The sequence below is a fragment of the Zootermopsis nevadensis genome, unplaced genomic scaffold (genome assembly GCF_977971745.1).
Source record: "Zootermopsis nevadensis isolate Lab colony 2312 unplaced genomic scaffold, Znev_1.0 Znev_ptg000227l, whole genome shotgun sequence".
Lineage (NCBI taxonomy): Eukaryota > Metazoa > Arthropoda > Insecta > Blattodea > Termopsidae > Zootermopsis > Zootermopsis nevadensis.
The window spans coordinates 60,077-82,356 of NW_028259356.1; the positions used below are offsets into that span (position 1 = coordinate 60,077).

The 22,280-nt window shown below is 41.7% G+C and overlaps 1 protein-coding gene across 2 annotated transcripts in view; it reads left to right on the forward strand.

Moving 5' to 3' along the window:
* The window catches only part of LOC147870665 (transcription-associated protein 1-like), an 82,108-nt gene extending 60,069 nt beyond the window's left edge, over nt 1–22,039 (forward strand). Inside the window, exons 1-10 of one of the 2 annotated variants that reach the window (XM_087342215.1) lie at nt 4,502–6,030; nt 6,277–6,995; nt 8,308–8,459; nt 8,932–9,029; nt 9,885–10,106; nt 10,453–10,652; nt 13,525–13,614; nt 17,762–17,894; nt 21,243–21,771; nt 21,877–22,039. In XM_087342215.1, the coding sequence (XP_087198341.1) occupies nt 8,417–8,459; nt 8,932–9,029; nt 9,885–10,106; nt 10,453–10,503 (414 nt within the window). In that variant the 5' untranslated portion in view covers nt 4,502–6,030; nt 6,277–6,995; nt 8,308–8,416 and the 3' untranslated portion in view covers nt 10,504–10,652; nt 13,525–13,614; nt 17,762–17,894; nt 21,243–21,771; nt 21,877–22,039. Of the gene's footprint in view, nt 1–4,501; nt 6,031–6,276; nt 6,996–8,307; nt 8,460–8,931; nt 9,030–9,884; nt 10,107–10,452; nt 10,653–13,524; nt 13,615–17,761; nt 17,895–21,242; nt 21,772–21,876 lie in introns of those variants that run through there. The other variant, XM_087342216.1, reaches the window with a different exon arrangement.
* The last annotated feature ends 241 nt before the right edge of the window (nt 22,040–22,280 follow it).

Below are 22,280 nucleotides of genomic sequence, written 5' to 3' on the forward strand. Positions count from 1 at the left end.
TGAAGCCGAAATAAGTGAAACGCCCGCCACTGAGATTTTAAATGAAGTTTTCAGATTGTTTTATGTTCAAGATATTATTTAATAAATAAATAAATAAATAACTTGTACTTTTATTTTTTCCGATTGTAGAAACATCGAAAACTGTAACACTTGCTTGTATACCTTTGCTTCCATCTCCCTTTATAACAGGTAGAGGAACGACATATGTCACTATTTCGTCTTTAAATTTTCGCATATGAGTTGACTTTCAATGAGATCAGATTTTAACAGCAGCTAAAATTTCCATGACTTGTTACATTATAATTATTAATTATATAGTAGCGTACTAGCAAATTAAAGTGTGCATTGATGGCAAACCAAAAGTTCTCAATTGGATTTAAATCTAGCGAGTTTGGTGGCAAAAATTCAACTTTGCATCCGACACTTTCTATTAATTCCCTTGTTCTTTCAGAGTTATGAAAGCTCGCATTGTCAAGTCATTTGCAAAGAACGTCGCTCATATTATATATAAATCAAATAATACAGAAATCATAGAGAGCCTCCCCCCCCCCCCCCAAAAAAAAAGACGTCAACTCAAATTGCTCATTGCTTTGTGAATGGAGGTAGCGCGTAGCTCTGAAACGTGAGTGAACTTGTAGCAGACGACACGAGAAACAACGGACGATTGCCATGTCCAGCGACGACGTCATCAGAGAAACCTCCAGTTCATCGCTGGTGGGTGAAATTTATCTCTTCAATGTTGCAGTAGTCGTAGTAGTTTGTAGCTTAGTTTTTGCCAGTATCCCGTAGTTAAGAGGTTTTATCTAATGAAGTCCTTATTTCCATCCTTGAAGGAAAACGAATTGCAAATTTTCATCTTCTCGTTCTTTCTCATCTTATTACTTACACGTGATAGACTAATTTCTTTTTAAAGATAAGTTGCGCCCGTGTTTAATTACGCACTACGGCATGAAGGCGTATGGGTTATTGAAGGTTTAGGTACGTGCATCTTTAACAGCTAGCTAGATGGAGATACGTGGACAGCATCACGTTCCAGCCGGTTTTACCCGAAGGAAAAATTCACGGTATCTTCTGTGTATATTATTGAATTGGACCGAACTTGATTGTGTCGCTGTCGGTAGTTGAACCGCGGATTTGCAGAGGATCCAGAAATAAAGTATTAATCGTGGTAAAAATCGGGGATGACTTAGAAATTACAAGTGAATACGGATTTTGGGTCTGTAAAAGAAAACCTCGAAGGGAAGACATAAAATTTGATGTGAAGATAATATAGTGTCTAGTAACAGCTGCTGTGAACATGGGAATGAACATCGGTAGACATAATTTGTAGACTAGGTGCCTGAGTAGCTTCTTTGATTCAATACGGTATAAGATTGATATCATAATTTAGTTAAAAATTACTGCAGAAATAAATTTGTACTTAATAACTGCCTCTCCAGCCAAGCGTCCCACATGGCGTGTATTAGGACTGCGTTACTTTTTTCATATGACATAATAGATTTTTGGCTACATGAGTGGTTACACTTGAGTATGTGTGGAATACATTCTTGGATTAAATATTTTAGTTTCGTTAGTTAGAGAAAGAAGCCAATTATATTATTAATATGTTATGAATACAAATACTCATTAGAGATGGGGTTTAGGTATTTTCAGAATTAACATCGAGGATGTAGTGAAAAGCGATCCTTACTCATATAACATTTGATGACAGACGGTTGTTCACTCAGGCCACAGAATAGTACGAGTATAAAAGATTATCAGGCCGGCTTTAGATATCTCGGTTTCTCTACCTATATAATCTATCTATTCTATCTATCTGAATATCTCTATCTCTCTCTCTCTGTGTATCTGTTTCTCTGTCTCCTGTCTATGTGTCTGCCTATTTATCTATTTACCCATCTACATATCTATCCATCCCTTCATGTATTTACCAATCTATGTATACATACGAAGATTAACCCAAACACGCACCCACCCACATCATGCATGTTTTGTAGCTCGTATTTTGTTTGTTAAGACAAAAATTAGTCACACATCACACAGAATTTATAATATTTCAAATGGCAATTTATTGTGTCATACGCTACTGTATGATGATGTATTGTGTTCCTTGAGCTGGTGTGCTGTATGCAAGTGCGTTGTTTTGTGATATTTATACTTTATTCCGATGAATTCCATAAGACACGACAAGAGTACATTTACCTAAGACGTACGAGATTGAGACAAGACAGTACCACCGTGAAGAAAAGTCAGAGGTACATTTAGCAATGACATGCGTGTTTCAGATACGTTACCAACAGTTTGAAGACACGGCAGGAGTTTTGTGTCTCAGTTTCCTACAGATCGGAAGATATATGCCTTTGAAAAATTGACTTTCGAATACCCGCGAAAAAGTAAAAGTTCTCTATCCTGCAAACCCTTGGACGTACATTGTCGTGACTCTGACATGAAGTTGACATGTACGTGACCCCATAGTGACATGAGTTCTTTCTCTCAGATTCGTACACATCGCGAGATAAATGCCTTTGAAAAATTGACATTCGAATAACCGTGAAAAATTAAAATGCCTCTATCCTGCAAACCCTTGGACATACATTGACGTGACTCTGACATGAAGTTGGCATATAAGTGTCCTCACACTGAATGAGGTTTGTCTCTCAGATTCCTACACATCGCGAGATATATGCCTTTGAAAAAGTGACTTTCGAATAACCTCGAAAAATTAAAATGTCTCTATCCTCCAAACCCTTGGACTTACATTGTCGCGACTCTGACATGTCTATGACATATACCTTCCCTCAAAGTGACATAAGTGTTGTCTCTCAGATTCCTACAGATCGCGAGATATTTGCCTTTTCAAAAATTGACTTTCGAATAATCTCAAAAAATTCAAATGTCCCTATCCCCCAAACCCTTGGACGTACATTGTCGTGACTCTGACACGAAGTTGACATATACGTGACCTCATAGTTACATGAGTTGTTTCTCTCAGATTCCTACACATCGCGAGATATATGCCTTTGAAAAATTGACTTTCGAATAACTGTGAAAAATTAAAATGTCTCTATCCTTCAAACCCTTGGACATACATTGACGTGACTCTGACATGAAGTTGACATATACGTTCCCTCAAAGTGACATCAGTTTTGTCTCTCAGATTCCTACACATCGGGACTTATTTGCCTTTTCAAAAATTGACTTTCGAATAATCTCGAAAAATTAAAATGTCTCTATCATCCAAACCCTTGGACATACATTGACGTGACTCTGACATGAAGTTGACATATACGTTCCCTCAAAGTGACATAAGGTTTGTCTCGCAGATTCCTACAGATCAGGAGATATTTGCCTTTTCAAAAATTGACTTTCGAATAATCTCGAAAAATTAAATTGTCTCTATCCTCCAAACCCTTGGACATACATTGACGTGACTCTGACATGAAGTTGACATATACGTTCCCTCAAAGTGACATAAGTTTTGTCTCTCGGATTCCTACACATCGCGAGATATATGCCTTTCAAAAATTGACTTTCGAATAACAGTGAAAAATTAAAATGTCTCTATTCTCCAAACCCTTGGACATACATTGACGTGACTCTGACATGAAGTTGACATATACGTTCCCTCAAAGTGACATAAGTTTCGTCTCTCAAGATTCCTACAGATCGGGAGATATTTGCCTTTTCAAAAATTGACTTTCGAATAATCTCGAAAAATTAAAATGTCTCTATCCTCCAAACCCTTGGACATACATTGACGTGACTCTGACAGGAAGTTGACATATACAATCCCTCAAAGTGACATAAGGTTTGTCTCTCAGATGCCTACAGATCGGGAGATATTTGCCTTCTCAAAAATTGACTTTCGAATAATCTCGAAAAATTAAAATATCTCTATCCTCCAAACCCTTGGACATACATTGACGTGACTCTGACAGGAAGTTGACATATACAATCCCTCAAAGTGACATAAGGTTTGTCTCTCAGATTCCTACAGATCGGGAGATATTTGACTTTCACAAATTGACTTTCGAATTATCTCGAAAAATTAAAATGTCTCTATCCTCCAAACCCTTGAACATACATTGACGTGACTCTGACAGGAAGTTGACATATAGTTTCCCTCAAAGTGACATAAGGTTTGTCTCTCAGATTCCTACAGATCGGGAGATATTTGCCTTTTGAAAATTGACTTTCGAATAATTTCTAAAAATTTAACCCATTGACAGGGGCTTGCTCTGTTGTGGTAATTGTGTTGCAAGTGTGATAGCAACTTAGATATGAATTATGTGAACGTGTAAGGTGTGGATGTCTAGTTATGTGTGTGGGGTGTTCTACGGAGTGTAGTAAAATAGTAGAAATGTCGGCCGCAATCACATTGCGTTGATAAGAGTCTGCTTCCTGGAAAGAATATGTTATTTCCTTTTATCTGCTTCATCCCATTTCACATTCTCAGTTCAAGCTAATACCACAGAAAGATCTTCAAAACGTCAGTCATTGTGAATATGTTCGGAAGCAGATGGGGGGGGGGGGGCTCTGCAGTTTCACTCGTTTAGGAAGTGCGGTGATGAAGATCTCTGGCATAGCTATACCGGACAGTCTTGATAATAGTGGGTGTCCGTTCTCTGACCCAGGAGGGCTTTAAAAGTGTGCTGACCACGCATTACTTAGTTTGTATTTTCTTCATGTAAATCTGTAAAGTGATGTCAAAGCGGGAGGTAACGGGAATACTTGGTGATCATCACCGAGAGGGAGTTTCCAAACAGTCTTTAACGGGAGATGCGCAATAGCAGTTGTCCTATGATCGAAAAGTGTGACTTGCCAGTGATGAGATTGCTTTTTGTAAGTCAGGTAAGTGCAATGAGTTTTATGGATTGTGTGTGTTTTTCTGCAAGTGGTTTTCAGCGAATATTGCCGGCATTAATTTTGTTGGTAGTGTATTAAGTGTTGATTGCTGCATGTGCCAAAATGAAGTCTGACGAAGTGAAGTTGGTGTTGTTGAAGTACGGTCACCAGTGGGCTGGGTCGTTGGGTGTGTTATAGATGCTCGTGAAGTACAACCTGGTGGCAGAGGGGCTGTGTAGTGGCGACATATGCAATAATCGTTTATAGTGCTTCGTTCATTGAGCTGTAGTTTACGAAATCCCACCTGTTTTCATAAATGATGGAAGATATTTAGGTTATGGAAATGTTTATTAGTTGGTGTCTTATAGGTGATGTTGGTCGTATTTTTCAAATGACTCAGCTCGCGAGACATTTTCGCCCTTCTGCAAAATTACTTGTGAGAAATTATCGCGCAGGGAGAATGTCTGTGCTGAATTTGCGTGATGTCTTGAGTGCCAACATGAAATGTGACGAGGATAAGTTCGTGTTGGAAAGGACGTGGACGATTTCACTGGGTGATTTATAGGTAGACGTGCAGGTATTCAAGAGTTGTGTCTGGTATCAATCTGAGCAGTAACATAACGGCGACCGACAGGTTATGTGACAAATGTGCCCTAGGATGTAGGCGATGTAGATGCAAATTGTGGGCTACTTGTTTCATAGTGCTTCGTGCTAAGTTGATTGAGCTGTAGTTTATTGGGTGTGGTTGGATCCATAAATTATTTTATGATTTTTGAGGTGATGGAAGTGATTGGTAGTTGGTTTCTTATAGGCGAAGTTGGTAGCTCGTTTCGCCTTAATTTTTTTCTTTACTTCCTGTCGTTTTTAAAGGAGAAGATGTGTCACTAATGGTATTCACGGAATAAAGTTTGAGGTCTTCATAATTTTACAGTCTTTGGAGTGGTATTTCAGTCAGCATTTGGTTCGTCAGTGCCGTGTAGTGTTCGCGGACGGGCATGTACCTCAGGTGTATTGTCGGTAGATGACAGGACAGTTCGTCAGGGTGCGCACATATTGATCATTGAATATCCCTCATGCTCCGCCGGTGGCGGGATGTGTTCGCTGTTTTTCAGACGTTGCCGTCCCTGCGTGCGAGAAAATGGCGCTGCTCCTCTGCTGTTATTGTTTACTTCGGACGGCGTGATGGTAGGATGCATGGCCAGTCGAGTGCAGCTTTACTCTCTTATATTTCCAATGCTTGCAAGTTTATTTGAACTGATGTTTGTCATCTTTCTCCTGTGTGAAGTACGTAAAGTGGGAAATATTTTGGTTGCACGAAAGGCCGGATTAGTTGCCAGTAGGTTATTAATGTGGTGTAGAGTGCCTTCGTAGTAAGAATTAATACTGGTCTCTCAATGCGGATGTTTATTTCTGTACATGGTTTTGTTTCAGGTAGGCGTGAATGCAAGCATATGGGATACTTCAGCCGTTATGCAGTTTCGAGTCCATCATTACTACGGAGGTAGCAAGACTTTGCTCCGGTAGCTGACATGACCACTGTGCATGATGGACACAATTCATCAGTCGATGCGGTTGGGATGACCCACAGACTCGTGGTGGCAGCCTCTGTTTTTGTGACTTGCATGTGGAAATTCAGTAGCTGTTGATTTAACTTTGTGCAAGAGCTTATCGCAGTGAAGAAGGTAGAAGTAAGCAGCTAGGGTTACAGGTTGTAATGTTGGTTATGTGGCCACCACACCACACCACACCACAGTTGCCCACTTTTGATTCCTAGTGACCAAGTATGGGGTGTTCGTAGCATGCCTCACAATGCCACAAGGAAGACCTCAGGCCCTCGTGCGATTATATACCTTGCTTTCCGAGGAGGTGTACTGTTATAGATTTAGTGGGAGTGCCTAGTCTGTCTCAAAGAGGAGTTTGAGATCAGGGGATGTGCTGAGTAGCAACTTTCATGTGAACTGTAGCTGTAGTGTGTGTTTACTGGCATCAACGAAGACATGGAGGACCAATTTGTCTGAATATCAGTGTTTCAGAAGATCAGTTGTGTGCGTGATGGGGAAGCAGCTTATTTGGAGTTGGAGTTGTGAAGAACCAGACAGAACGAAGCACCTGGAGTGTTTGTGACTTGGATAAGGAATTGCATTATTCAGGTATGTTAGAGAGTAGAGTTTCTTTGCATTCCATAGATCTTTCTTAGGACTAAACCATGGGATGCAGAGCAAGTCATTTCATACAGTAAACATAAACTTCAGGACTTCATTCAATATACTTTTGACACAATTACAAGAACGTGTTTCACATATGAATGTACATAACCTTCAGATTTTGCAATTCAAGTATGAAAGCTAATTTCAGTGCAGGCTTGAATACATTTATATCACAATTTAGAGTTTTAATTGTTGGTTGGTGATTATTAAATAACTTGACACGTGTAAAGTACACTCCTCTTTGACATTTAGCAGGGTTTACATCTTGTAATTAAATTATGTACATCTGTATTTCTTTTAAAATTATCCAACTTTTCCACCACAAATGATAGCAAGCAGAATATAAATTCACTTGCAAGTGGAAGTATATTAAATTTACGAAATTATTCTCTATAAGGTAAGCAGCTTTTGACACCTGCCATTGTTGTGATTATTTTCTTTTGCATGTAAAAAGCCTTATTAGTGTGTGTGATAAGGAATTGCATTATTCAGGTATGTTAGAGAGTAGAGTTTCTTTGCATTCCATAGATCCTTCTTAGGAGTAATCCAAAGGATGCAGTACAAGTCATTTCATACAATAAACATAAACTTCAGGACTTCATTCAATATATGTAAACCTCAGTACTTTTGACACAATGCAAGGACGTGTTTCATATGTGAATGTACATAACCTTCAGATTCTGCAATACAGGTATTAAAAAAAATTACAAATTAATATACATAAACCTCAGAATTTTAAATAGAAATGCAAAACCACTTTAAATATAGATTATAGATATACATAAAACTGAAGAAATTTCAGCAGAGGTGAAATAAACTGCAGAATGGAAAGTGTGAGTGATGAGGTGACCTCTCAATGCACGCTTGAACACCTTTAAATCATTTAGAGTTTAAATTGTTGGTGGAAGATTATTAAATAACTTGGTACGCGTATAGTACGTTCCTTTTTGACGTTTATTAGGGTTAGCATAGACTATACAAAAATTATATGCTTGTAGTTAATTTTTATTTCAGTGTTGTTGAGATTTGTCAAACTTGTTTCCACTTGCAAAATAAAAGTCTAGGTGTCCATGAAACCCAAAGTTTCTGGAAATAAATATGACATGCGCCCTGATGTGGAGAAAAGGTGTTTAGAGTATTACAGTAAGTGCAGTACGTGAAAGTATTATAACAATGCCGCATGGAAGTTACTGTAACTAAAACATTTGACTTTCCTTACTCGTTATAACTTGAAACTGTCGGTTGTGTTTTCCAGTTCGTGGAGACAGCATCTAGTGCTCAGAAGTCAAGCACGACGGATCCGTTCTACCGTCGTCAGTGCTGGGAAATAATTTGCTGTTTCTTGGTGGCATCCCTGAATTTTAATGATGATGAGAATAGAGTGCAGCAGCTTTTCTCCTGTCCAAGGTATATAAGAGCAGTTGGAGGCAGAAGATTATTGTCAAACTAACCTCATTCTTGATATTAAAATAGTGTACAAAATAAAAGATGTTTTTCCAGCCTGATGGTACTAACATGACATAACAGATTGTTAATCACTGGCTTTTCTTCGCAGAATTGTAAGCGAGTCCCAAGGCAGTCTATGAGACACTGTTATAGACTTTTCTCTGAGCACCCAGAACTCATTATTTACTGGTACAGTGAGCCCGTTAGAGGCTGTATCACAATTAGTTTGTGTTTAGTATCCTGCCAGTACCAGGAGGCTTCTACAAGTAATGTATTTCTTTGTCATATCATAAACCCAGTTTTCCCATTTGCTCTGTGCCTCTTACATCAGTTGCTGATTTAGGAAGCAGCTACTGCATTGGCCACTGCTGTGACCATTGAACATTAGGATGTGAGTGTAATTATCTGTACTCATTGTGATTCGCTGTTGCAGTTTTGATGATCTACATGTGGAGATCTACGCAGTCCATGGGATTCCGTTCAGATTGCAGGACAAGCAAGACAGAGCCACTCACCAGATGGCAGTCACAGGTAAGTTCATCCATTTGAGTAAATTGTTTAATAAACTTCTTTTCTGAATTACAATGCCATTATTGAAGGAAGAAGACCTTTTGTCCTGAAAAGTAGTAAATGGTTTTAATGAAATAAAGAACTTGTCTATTTCTTCTATTGAGACTACAAAGAAACAATGAAGAACGTGATTTTTCTTTGCCAGTTTAAGGAACCACATTTTGAGGCTGACCTCCACATAGTTCTATAATTGAGAATGCATGGAGTTTACCTCCATGCTCCCACTGCCTCATGGCATTGCGCTTAGTCACAAGGATAACTTCAGCTGATATAGCGAACCATTAAATGTTTAAAAACCATAATCGGTGTTGGTTTTCTGTAAGTCCAAGTGGTGTTAGAACCCAAAGACCACTGTGAGAACCTGAAATCTCTCTTAAAACCACATTTAGTACGTGAACTTGTTGAAAGCGTCTGCTTCATATCTGGAACAGCCAGTAAGGCCTGTTGTGTATGTTGGTAGGTGTGTTTGTTGCTGCAGCCATGAAAGAGTTACGACGGTGTTCCTTGTGTGTCACTGCACAATGGTGGCGATATCACAGGAAGCTGGTGAGTTCAGTTTTATAAATTTAGATTGTTCAACATTGAAACAATTTATATTACTGTTGGTGAAGTTTCCACCTTTGCTTCCAGAAGGCATTATAAAGTGGCATTACTGATGGTGATATGGAAAATAAATCTAATTGATACGGCTACCTCTTGCCCCTTGTCGGTTGAATTCACCTTAGTAGTAGAAGTGCTACAGATGTTGGCTGTGTTGTAGTGGCTTGCCATTTCTTAATCTTTCATTTACGTCCTTTCTCCATGACATCAAAACAGGCGAACCTGAAGGGCATGGACCGACTGGTGTTTATAGACTCCCTTGCTGTCATAATGGGGCACGAGGAGAGGGAGCCGTGTAAGCCGGGACACCTGGCACTTGTTCCTATCTTGGAGACAGCGATCAACATCCTCGGCTCCAGACAGACGGCAAGCGAACTGTTCGTTAAATATCCACTGAATCAGTGGCAAGGGAAGTTGCGTGGGACTGACGTGACGTGTGTGAGTTGTAGAGTTTGTAGTTGCAGTATTATGACGTGTGGAATAATGGCCCACTTGGCGAATGTTTTAAATTTGCTGGGGAGGAGGAAAGAAAGGCTCCAGTATGAATCTGTGAGCGAGGGAGTTAAGAATTTGTCAGGTCGCTGGTTGTGACCCGTATTTAAAGTTAACTTGTGAATGGGTTTGTAATGAACTTGACAGAATTTGTCTTCTGAAAATGGAAGGTCCTTGTTCATTGGCTAAGGTGGGAGTGTTAACTGCTTGGTGAAGTAAAACTGTGTGTTCTTAGAAGAGTGTGATGTCTTGATTTCTTGAATGTGAATGTATTTTCTCTTTCTGGGAGTAGCAGATTACGAGAAACAGAATGATCCTTCAGATTCTACTGAGCACCACGTGATCCGCGTACTGCCAGCCAGAGAAGCGTTGAAGTACGTGCGGCAACAGTTGGCAGACCGACTTGATGTCAGAAGATTAAACCTGCTGGGACAAAGAAGGAACCTCGTATCCGCAAGAGACTGATATCGGTCTGAACCAGGCATTCGTTGTGTGAGTACATGAGCATTAGAATGTATTTGATGTGGTTGTTGTGTGAGAGAGATGAGTCTGTCCAATTTTATTAGGTACTTTAGATGTTGTGACTGTAAGTGTGAGAGTTGATATGTTGAAAGACGTAAATGTGGTGAGGGATTGGCATTATTGCAGTATCTGTGGTACGCTAGAGGCATTCATGATATTGTTCATAGGATATCAGAATGTGAGGTTTATTTATCCTTTTTAGACGAGGGTGGTGACTATTTGTGATAAGGTTTTGTTACATGTGAGATGTGTGCAGTGCTGAGGAGCCTTTAATGTGGTCTGTTTACTAATTAATAAGTGAGCATTTGCCAGTGTAAGTAATTTAGTTTTGTGCACAGTGAGCGGAGCTGCCGGGATATTTTCTGTGCTTTTGGTTAATTTTGAGAGTTTGCTGTGTTGAGCAAGGGGATCGGTTACAAAACTTGTAAGTTTGTGGTGTGGTATTCGTTATGAATTTGGATTTGCTTGCAAAAATGGAGATGACTGTCAGAGGTTCCATTTATTTGAGACTTAACCATAAGTTGAGAGTTGTCAGGTGTCAGTCTCATGGACATGTGATGAGGCTCAGTATTACTTCTGGTATATTTCATGGTTGGGGGTGGGGATGGGATTTGCATTAGGATCGAGGAGTGGTGTGGTTGGTTGGAACCAAGTATAGAAAGGCAGTGCCACTTATGTGGGTCACAATGTACCAGTGCTGGTGTTGTCAGGATTGTTATATTATGTGTGTAAAATGGTGTGAAGAGTTCTTGGCTTAGGAAAGACTAATTTGTTAGTCTTGTCAGTCAGATTGTTTATAGGAAGAATGTAGAGTTATTGACCATTTAGTTTGGTTAAAGATTGTTGACCTGGAAATGAAATGATATATGATGTCTGTTTGGTGTTCGTTGACCACCTTGGCTGCTCCCTCATAAATATATTTTTACATAACCCCTCCTTCCTCTCATCTTGGGCTCCCATATCGCACCCACGAAACCCTCAGTTATTTTTTTTAGAGGGCAGAAATCAGGAAGGAAATGCATACAATACGAAACCCGTGTCTCCCCTCCTTTCATTTCTAAAACGTATTACTACTGTAAGAATCTGTGCTGAAATGGAAGGGAGAGGACTTTAAGTGGTACAGCTCTTTTGCAGGATGTTTGTTAAAATATTAGATGTTCGAGCCGTCTGTGAGTGAAGATTCCTTTGCGTATGATTCTTGGAGGCAGAACGTAGCTTTGTTTGTTGCACGTTTTATTGATCTTGTTATTGGGTAGTCAGTCAACATACGATGACGATGTTGAAGGGGTCCCGGGATCTTAATAAACATTGTGACCACAATCAGAAATTCTCATGTAGACATGCTGGCAATTCAGTAATCAGCGTGCACTAAAACTCATCTCGTAAAACTGTTTATTGACGTAATGTCAGATGCAAAATATTGTTTTGTAGAATTGCTTTCTTTATTTTGTTGTGTTTCTACTTGTTAAAGTTGTTACATTGAGAGTGCTGCTGCTGGTGTCATGGAGAGATGTTTCCTCAAAGTAAGAAATTTTTGGTGGCTCTCCTTTACTTAGTGGGGAATCCCCATGTCCACAGTACAGAGTGTCTAAGTATTTGCGACCGGGTTGGTGGCCCCAGCACCCTGCCAGTTTCTTTAGCACTTACAGTCATCCTTCCATCATGTTATGTGAATTGGGTGTGGAGCGACAGAGAGAAGGCAGGCAGTTGTCTGCTGGTTCTGTAATTGCTGGAAATGTGACCATACGAGTAACCAAGACTTCGAATAAAAATCTTCCCCAAGATGTGGGCGTAGGTGTGCGGATTGTTTTAAAAAGGGTAGCAGAAAAATTGAACGTAGTTTAGCATAATGAATGGCGCGTTGCTTTGGTTAACAAGGAAATGATCATTTTTTTTACCGTAGCCGAAACAAATTATTTACGAACACACAGTCACGAAGGTCATATTGAACGGCTTTTCGCGTTTGCTTTACTTCATCGTTTTGTAGTCTGATTTGACTTCGTTTGTCCCCACCATTTTCCTACGTAATACGACCATAATTCGTTGCGTTGGATACGTTACTGGGGGGGGGGGGGGAAGGGTCCCTTTGTAATTTATGAAAGTGACATTTGACAACTTCCTGAAGCGTAGCCTAGAACGTTTGTACATTGGCCGACAGAATTCGTGTATTTCTACATTGTTTTGAGGTCTTGTTCGTCCTCGTAATCGTTACAAAACAACTCGGCTCAATTTGAATACTAAGAAAAGTGTTAAAACTAGCTACTACGTGTTTGTCCAGGAAGGCACTGATGTTTTGTAGTTGGTAATATTACCAGTTTGTTACGATTCTAGTGAGGCAGTCAGAAAGGGAAAGAATGAGCACGGAAGTTGCATATGGCAGATTAGATGTTTGGAAGAAGATGGCAATAATGATGATGACAGTAATTGCAGTAAACTTGTCTTCGCGATGTGTGTGTTACTTTTTCTTCAGAATCGTCACCTTTACTCGGAACACCTGATGTGATCTGGATATGCCATTCTGGTCGCTGTGGTGTGACAGCAGATAGGTTGCGGTGTTTAAATATCAGTGTTGTAATGCAGTTTGGAATATGCAGGGTTCCTAATGACGTAGGATGTGGAAAGAGGCAACTCCATTCTGAATGAACCTGGTTTCATGCGGAATGTCACAGACATTGCACTTTGGAATTTCCTGGAAACTCGGCTATGCTGTCAGAGGAATTTTGCACTTATCTTCATCCAAGATTGTTTCCTTCCACACAAGAGACTGAGCTACTGTCGCAGTTTAAAATATAAGGTGACATTTTCATTGATCTGTCTTTTACACGAACATTTGTCATTTCAGAGTTGGTGACCTTGAAATAATGACTTTTTGTACAGACTGGATGCAGCGGCTTGTCACCGTTTAGATTCAGCTGTAACGAGTATTGCCCAGGTAAATGTTAGGTGGAGGGAATATGTTGTTTGTGGCAATTCTTACTAATATAGAATATCACAAGTTCTTATCTAATAAAAGAATTATTAAGAAATCTGTGCTCCTGCCCTCCACTCTCTCCGTTTTAGTTTTGATTAGATCGATCATTGACGGTGGACGTCATGGTCTCTTACAATTGAACAAAGTTTGAGATAAGGGATTCCTATTTATTATTAATGTTCATCACATTTAATGTTTTCGTCTGAATTTGTGAACTCTTGTAAGAGAATTAAACTTTTTTAACACAATTTCAAGTAACATTAGATTGACTTCTGTTTGTTCACGGCAACATTGATAATAAAAGAATATTCCAGTAGGCAATTAATATTTTAAAGGAATGAAAGGTGTTTCGTATCCCAGAATCTTAATAAAAATTAATGGATCTTAAGAAGTGGGGTTTATATTCTGAACAATAATTCTAACACTTTACATCTCTTGATACATGGACATTATTAAAGCGTTTTAGGGAGCTGAAAGAAATTTTTATTCCGGATTTAGAGGAATAAATATCGAAGAATCTCCCTCTCATTATCTCCTACATCAGCAGATTAAATCCGGGGAATGCTTGCTATTATTGAGTGCAAAGTATTTATGGGTGCAAAACGTGGTCTTTCACATTGAGGGAGGAACATAGACTGAGGAGCTCTGAGAACAGAGTGTCGAGGAAGATGTCTGGACCCAAAATGAAGGTGGGACGGATAATAGAGAAAAATGCATGACGAGCTCCTCAGCCGATGTTTTTAGGGCGAGTTGAAAGTTTACAAGGCCTGAAGGGAACACCTCGGCGTAGGTGGGAAGATAACATTAACACGAATCTTACGGAGATGGGGTCTCAATGGAGTGAACTGGATGCAACTGACTCAGGATAGACCCCGGTGGCGGACTTTTGTGAACACGATGATGTACCCGACAGACATTAAGGTGGCTCATAAATCCTTTGAAAGGGTTACAAAGTTCAAATATCTGGGAACAACAAAAACGATTCAAAATGATGCTCACGACGAAGTTAGGAGGAGACTAAATTCCGGAAATGCTTGCAACTTCTCAGTCCAAAATATTTTGTCTTCCCGTCTGATTTCTAAGAACCTGAAAATTAAAGTATACAAAACAATAATCCTGCCTGTTGTTTTGTATGGGTGCGAAACATGGTCTCTCACTCAGAGGGAGGAACACAGATTGCAGGTGTTTGAGAATCGGGTGTTGAGGAGGATATTTGGGCCTAGGAGGGAAGACGATGGGGCGTGGAGAAAACTGCACAATGACGAGCTTAAAAATCTGTACTCCTCCCCCAATATTGTCAGGCTGATTAAGTCGAGAAGAATGAGATGGGCTGGGCATGTAGCGCGCATGGATGGGACAAGAGGTGTGCACCGGGTACTGGTTTGGAAGCCTAAAGGGAAGAGACCGCTGGGGAGACCTAGACGTAGATGGGAGGATAATGTCAGGCGGGATCTATGGGAGATAGGATTTGAAGGAGACTGGATTTTGTTGGCCCAGGACAGAGCTTTGGTTAGTTCGGTGATGAACCTTCGGGTTCGGTAAGCCATCTAGTTAGTTAGTCAATCGGTCAACGACATGGCCAGCTTCCTTATTAATTATGATTGTCCCAGTTGTCGCTGCTCGCAACAGTTACCTTCGTTACAACTAAAGGTACGACATTTTATTTTACATCCATTGTCCTAGCACTGTGCGAGATTATGTCAAGAACTTCTTTACAGTTCGTGTACTGATTAAGTTACAAGTTCACGCTGCAACCTGTAGCAACTAGATATCCCACCCGATATGTAGGACTGTTTGTAGTGGCAGCGTGCTGCAATGGAGTGCGATACTGGCCGGGTTAATACGACCCACACAATCGTATGTCCCAGTGACGCATTAAACCACGGAAGACATTGTAAAGAACCTTGACTTAATCACATTAACGTATAGATGCTTCTGGAGTGTGTGCCCATAAGAATAGCAGTAACTTGGGTGTTCTGTTTTAATGGATTTATCTGAAATGACATATGGGAATACCTTCCCCTACAAGCGTTGATGGGTACCTCATTCAGGCGTAAGCTCCCAGTCTATTTGCGCAAACGCAATTATGACAGAAACAATATCTGCTGTGGAAACCTCAAATCTTACAATATAGTTCTGGTTTGAGGGGGTAAGTAGAGGATTACATGACCTACGAAGCTAAGATGCTAGCCAAACCTCGACTGCTAACACTTAATTGTTCATCATGGAAGATAAATTACGATCCAAAAACTCAACTACCAAAGTTTTAACTCCCCTGACCCCCATCCCGGAGTGGGATTTGGCCAACACTTTTGAAAAAGTCACGCTTTGCCACTGTGGGAATTCCTTTTCGAAATTTTTTGCTCAGAATATAACTTTTGGGCCAAGCTGGTGCGGCATTACTTTTCTCTCTTTAACTCCCTCTGCATTTATGATCTCCTCCCTCCCCCCCCCATCTGGACACATCACATCAACTGGATGCTGTATGGACGTAGAATACCACACGGCAAACACGTACGTACTGTGGCAAAGTCCGTCATAAATAAATATGAATCTGCCTTCAATGTGTGGATAATGGCAACCCATATCAACCTTCAGACATACATGAATGTACAAAAGAAATGTATCTAATCTCGATCTTATGTGTACATGATGCCTTTTATGTTGATTTTATCATTTTGTTTTCTATATTACTCCATATTTATTAATGTTTTCTTTAAATCATTGCTTTACAGACTAATATTGAACATCAGATGAACCACGCCATATAAAAAACAATACCTTCGTTCTAATATATAAGAGTAATCTGATAAGAACATCTTTCATAAACTGCATAACATTGTAAAGGATTGTAATTCGAGTTTTAAATTTACCAATCTAATTTATACCTGAAGACGGTTAAATATAACCGAAACATGTCGTAAGAGACGTTCCAATTTGTAAATCGATCATTCGATGCGGAACGTGAAATGATATTTTAAATATTTTATATTTTATCATCTTATTAAAAATTGTGATTTGACGGCAAATATTAAAACATTTATCAGTGTTGTTTTGCATGTCTTACGTTTGCACAAACTTGGTGACTATGAACTGTCTGCTGGATATATGATTGATTTCTTAGTTACCTAACCAGCAGACATTCGCAAGTACGTTATTCTGAAGTTTTGTCATTTCCTTTTGATTTATTGTCTGGTAACTTTCAAGGATCTGTATTAGGACCTTTGTTGTTTAATGTGCAATGTCATTAAATTGTAAGGCCATAAAGTCTCCTCAATATAGTTCTTTACTTCGAAAGGACGCAGAAAGCTTAAAGAATTTGAAAAATGTAAACTTCAAAAAATTTTGAAAAATTTCAAAATTTTTGGGTTTTGTGTTGTTTTTTTTGACAATTTCCAGCAATTTTAGTTTTTTCAAAAAAATTAAAAAAATTATGAAAATGTCGAAATTTTTCCCATTCTATACCTACCAGAAACGTTGAATGACACCGAGTCCATGCGAGACTCCGTCTGTGCAGCACCCAATCTCTGCTTCTCACGGTCTCGGCCCGGCTGGCCATGGGGCCTTTCCCGCGAAAGAGTTCCCGGCGACCGGCCGACCATTGTATCTGTCCCCTCTTCGAGGCCTGCCTCGCTCGCGGCACTGCGTTCTGAGCCACCCGTAAATCAGCAATCGCCGGTCGTCGGGGTCCGCAGGCCGGCAGTCGGCTCCTCGGCTGCCGCCAGAGGCACGGGCAGCCTCCCCTTGACAGCTCACTAACACTTATTTGCAAAAATATATATAAATACGTACATAAAAACGTATGTATGCATATATATATTATTTTTTATTCTTACCAAGTCGGTATCGCCGAGGGGTTTGTGGTGCCAAGCATTACAGAAAACTACGACGCACCGCCGGACATTGACTCGGAACTCGACCGACCAAGTAGCATGCACCGCACTCGCGCGCGCACACAGAAGCCACGGCAACGTACTTTATGTGATTTCTTATTATATTATGTTTTTACTCTTTTTTGATTCTACCAAAATTTCTTATTCTCTCAAAAATATATATGCATATTTATATACACATGCGTATATATATTCTTAATTTTATTCTTATGTAGTCGGTATCGCCGAGGGACTTGTGCTGTCAGGCAACGCGGAAAGTAGCACGCACCGAAGAAGTTAGCCAGTCAGATATTACGCACCGTGTGACTTTGACTCAGGCAGCCAACTACCGCACACAAACGAGACACGGTAAGCTGCTTGTACGTGATGTTTATTTATATTTTAATTTGGAGTTCCCCCCTTCTCTTATTGTTTCATTCTTCGCACTGCGTCGTACATGGACGGTCGAGCTCTGCGGATATGTCCCACGGTGCGTGGTAGTTAAGACAGTCGAGCAAAGTCCGTCATAAATAAATATGAATGTACAAAAGAAATGTATCTAATCTCGATCTTATGTGTACATGGGATATACGGATATCCGCACGTAGGAACGTTGAAACTTCGATATCAGCAGACGTGCGTGATTACACCAAACGCACTGATGATAATGTTTGGCATGTATTGCCCTACGTCAGTGGTCCCCAACCTTTTTTTTGCCCAAGGGCACATTTGAGAGTTTATGAGATTGTGGCGGGCACCAACCAATTAACAAAGCCAAATTTTGTTTTCTCTGGACAAATAAGATACGGACACCAAATAATACACAAAAGAACACGACGTTTATTGATACAAGAAACCACGCAATCAAAAATACGTACTTTTATAAGTACAATTATTATTACCCAAGTGGGAAGTCAGTGTGATGTTTGGCACTGCATTTCAGCGGCCAGTTTTACAAATTTGGGAGAGTAGGATGATGTTGCTGCTCGCAATCGTCAAGATGGGCATTAGTACGTGGAGAACTGTGCTTTGATTTTATAATGTTCATGGTTGAACGGCCTTTATTATTCAGTATAACCTCTTTCCGTATCAACGCGGGCACCGCGTTGGGGACCACTGTTGTACATTATTTCGCCCTCACATCTTCATCAGATATCAGAGTGATTATTCTCTTGTAACATTGATGTCACTGTTAGGTCAAGGTCATGACAAAGTCAAGACAAGTTCGCCCCAATAGTTTGCCAGATAGAGGTCTTTAAAATTCTCAAGGTCATACGTATTTATGCCAAACGGTGAATACCTGATTGACCATACTCATGTCAAAATGAGGTCACGTATAGGTCAAGGAAGCCACGACAAATTCGGCCCAATAGTTTCGTAGATACTGGTCTTAAAAAATCTCAAGGTTATATCTTCTCACCAATATTTCTGCTAGCCAGCCACCCTAGGGCCACACCCTTTACCCCAGGGCCACTACCCCAGTCGCACCCCTTCCCAGGGCTATCCCCTTCTTTGGGCCAACCCTCATGATCACCCCTACCCAAGATCGCCCCCCCCGGGACCATCCCCTCAGGATCCTTTCAGCATCACCATATCCCAGGAACCACAGCATCCCCTAGGACCCAAGGATTCCCTGATGAACCCCAGGGACACTGCCCTCTAGGACCACGGCAGGATCCCCGAAGACAATCACCTCTAGAATCCCCTATAACCCCCTCCAGGATTCCTCGGATTTACCAGGACTCCCCATGACCATCCTAGTATTCCCCACAGATTTCCTAGGATCCCCACCAAGGATTCCCTACCCAGATCTAGCAGAATCTGCCACCAAACATTTCCAACAGAATTTCCCACGGTCGCAACCCACGATCCCGCAGGATTCCCCACCAAAAATTCCCATATTATCCCACATAGGATCCCCAACCAGAATTCAAAACGAGGGGCCGCCACCCCAAAAAAATTTCACCCCCGCGCCCTAACCCCCGCGCCCTAACCCCCGCGCCCTAACCCCCGCGCCCTAACCCCCGCGCCCTAACCCCCGCGCCCTAACCCCCGCGCCCTAACCCCCGCGCCCTAACCCCCGCGCCCTAACCCCCGCGCCCTAACCCCCGCGCCCTAACCCCCGCGCCCTAACCCCCGCGCCCTAACCCCCGCGCCCTAACCCCCGCGCCCTAACCCCCGCGCCCTAACCCCCGCGCCCTAACCCCCGCGCCCTAACCCCCGCGCCCTAACCCCCGCGCCATAACCCCCGCGCCATAACCCCCGCGCCCTAACCCCCGCGCCCTAACCCCCGCGCCCTAACCCCCGCGCCCTAACCCCCGCGCCCTAACCCCCGCGCCCTAACCCCCGCGCCCTAACCCCCGCGCCCTAACCCCCGCGCCCTAACCCCCGCGCCCTAACCCCCGCGCCATAACCCCCGCGCCATAACCCCCGCGCCCTAACCCCCGCGCCCTAACCCCCGCGACCCACGAAGGGAGGTGGAGGCCCAGGCTGTTTCTTGAGCGAGCAGAGGCGCGGACCCGGATCCGGACAATGGCCTGGGCGCCGGGCGCCTGGTGGCGGGTTCCAACGAACCGCCCGAGTCGGACGAGTCCAACTCGTTGGCTTTGCGCTCGCACGCTACGGAAAACAGAACCTTGTGGGCGAGGCGAGTCGTCCAAGTCTTTCGACTAACCGACCTGGCAACAGATCTTGTCTAGGGGATATAGCAAGAGCATAGTAAGATTAGGTATAATGAAAGGACCACTCAAAATTCGAAAATTGTACCATCAGCGAAAGCGCAGTAATTGATATGGAATAATACCGACAGGGGGGCTCAACCGCAGCCGCTAAGTGGTCATAGGAACTTAAAACAAACCTCTTAAAGCAAAATAATAACTTGCGCCCTCTGTGCGGGACGGCGCTTGTGGTGGGTCCCGATGTTCCCGCACAGAGGACGCTGCCGTTTATTTTATGTTTTTAAGCTTTGTTTTATTCTCTACGACCATTTACAGTCTGAGGCTGACCCTCCGTCCCGCGATTTAGTTTCATTCGATTAAATCATTGAGTTTTCGCTGCTCGTAGTATTTTCGCTTCTAGTGTTTTATTACTGGACGTATAATTTTGTCTGCCCCTTAGTCATCTCTGCCGACGCGCGTTGGATGAGTTTTTCATCTTTGCCTTTCCCAGCATGCTCCGCGAAACTTGTTTCCTACGGACAAGTTGAGTTTTTTCCGGTTGTCTGTCTCCTGCTTCGGTACAGCGCGTATGTACGCAGTCTTTACGTAAGTTGGGGCTTCAGTCGGCCATTTTGATATTACGTCTCAGCTTGTATTTGGTTTAATTCTCGATTTATTCGACAGCCAAAGAGTTGTTGAAGGTTTCGTGGTGGTAGTACGAGGCTCTAAAGAATGCAGGCGATTTCGTGATATTGAAAATACTAACCGATTTTCTCTAGAAATTACAAACGTCTTTGAGTTAGATTTTATTAACCCTTGCACCATTGAAAATGTAATCCTGAAATCTGAAGCGAAAATAATAATAATAAATTCTTATTGTGTGGATTTCCACCTCTTTTGCCATTCACTGTACGTGTAATGTAAGCACAAATCGATGAAAATTGTAATATTGATTATAATTGACTCCTGGATTTGACCTTATCATAATGAATACAGATTTAACCTGGTCGGATAGATAACGACCCTGACTTATCGGCATTTCTGTCTGGCGGCTTTACAGGTGAATTACGTCGCTTTTCCATGGAGAAAGTGGAGTGATATAAGATCGTCTATATATTTTTCTCTAGGACTGTGACAACGCACATGCGAGAGTACATGTGTCCTGTTGTGGGTCCTCGGGTGCTACGTCCTGTACAACGCGAGCCTACTTAAGTCATTCAAGGTGAGTTGCATGAAATATTCCGTCCTCTGAAGTAGAGAGTTCTGAAAGTACGTTGAGAGAAAAACTTATATTGCGTGCTGTTACCGATACAACGTGACTTGGCCTACGTCACACAAGACAAGATGGCTGAAATGACGTTGCAATACTGAACTAAGTATTCTGAGATATTATTTTATTTTACGTTTTGATTGTTCTGTGATTCTGCCCACGCATTCCGTCTCCTTCTAGGTCAGTGGTAACAACCACGTGACACTCGTTCAAGACTTGAGGTTTACGGAGCGGTGAGGATGACGGCCGTTTACATCGTGAGGTCGCTAACACGACAACCCGAAAATTATATTACAGCAGCAGCGAACTAAGGACTCCCGTGAGTACAATGAGAAATTGTCAGATAATGCCCACTGATCGAGTTTCAGAGCGTACGTACAGAAGCGACGTAATTATAAATTCTTGTCATTATGTCTGCTTTGAGGTGATTGGCGGAGCCCTCTTCACATTCACGGTGATTATGATATCATCATTCTTCATCGCCGTCGTGAACCTCTGAACCAGAAGATTTTTCCACGTCTCGCTCCTGGACGCTGCTCTGTGACGTCGTCTGGCTCGAGACGTCTGAAACGATGAGGCACCTGTGAGCGATGGACTCGGGTGAGTACGGTGATGTATTATTTCGAGGTTGATTCAAAATTATAATGACTTTCGTAGATAGTGTTCTGTGGGAAATTAGAAATTAGTATGTCTCGACGGTAATGTAGTGTCTGAGTAAAACCTGGTCTACGTGGATGGGATTTCGCGAAGGTACCGATATCGTCAAAAATTAAAGAATGTTTGAAACCCCCTACGTACGGTAAGGAATCGAGTTCTTTTATGAGTTGG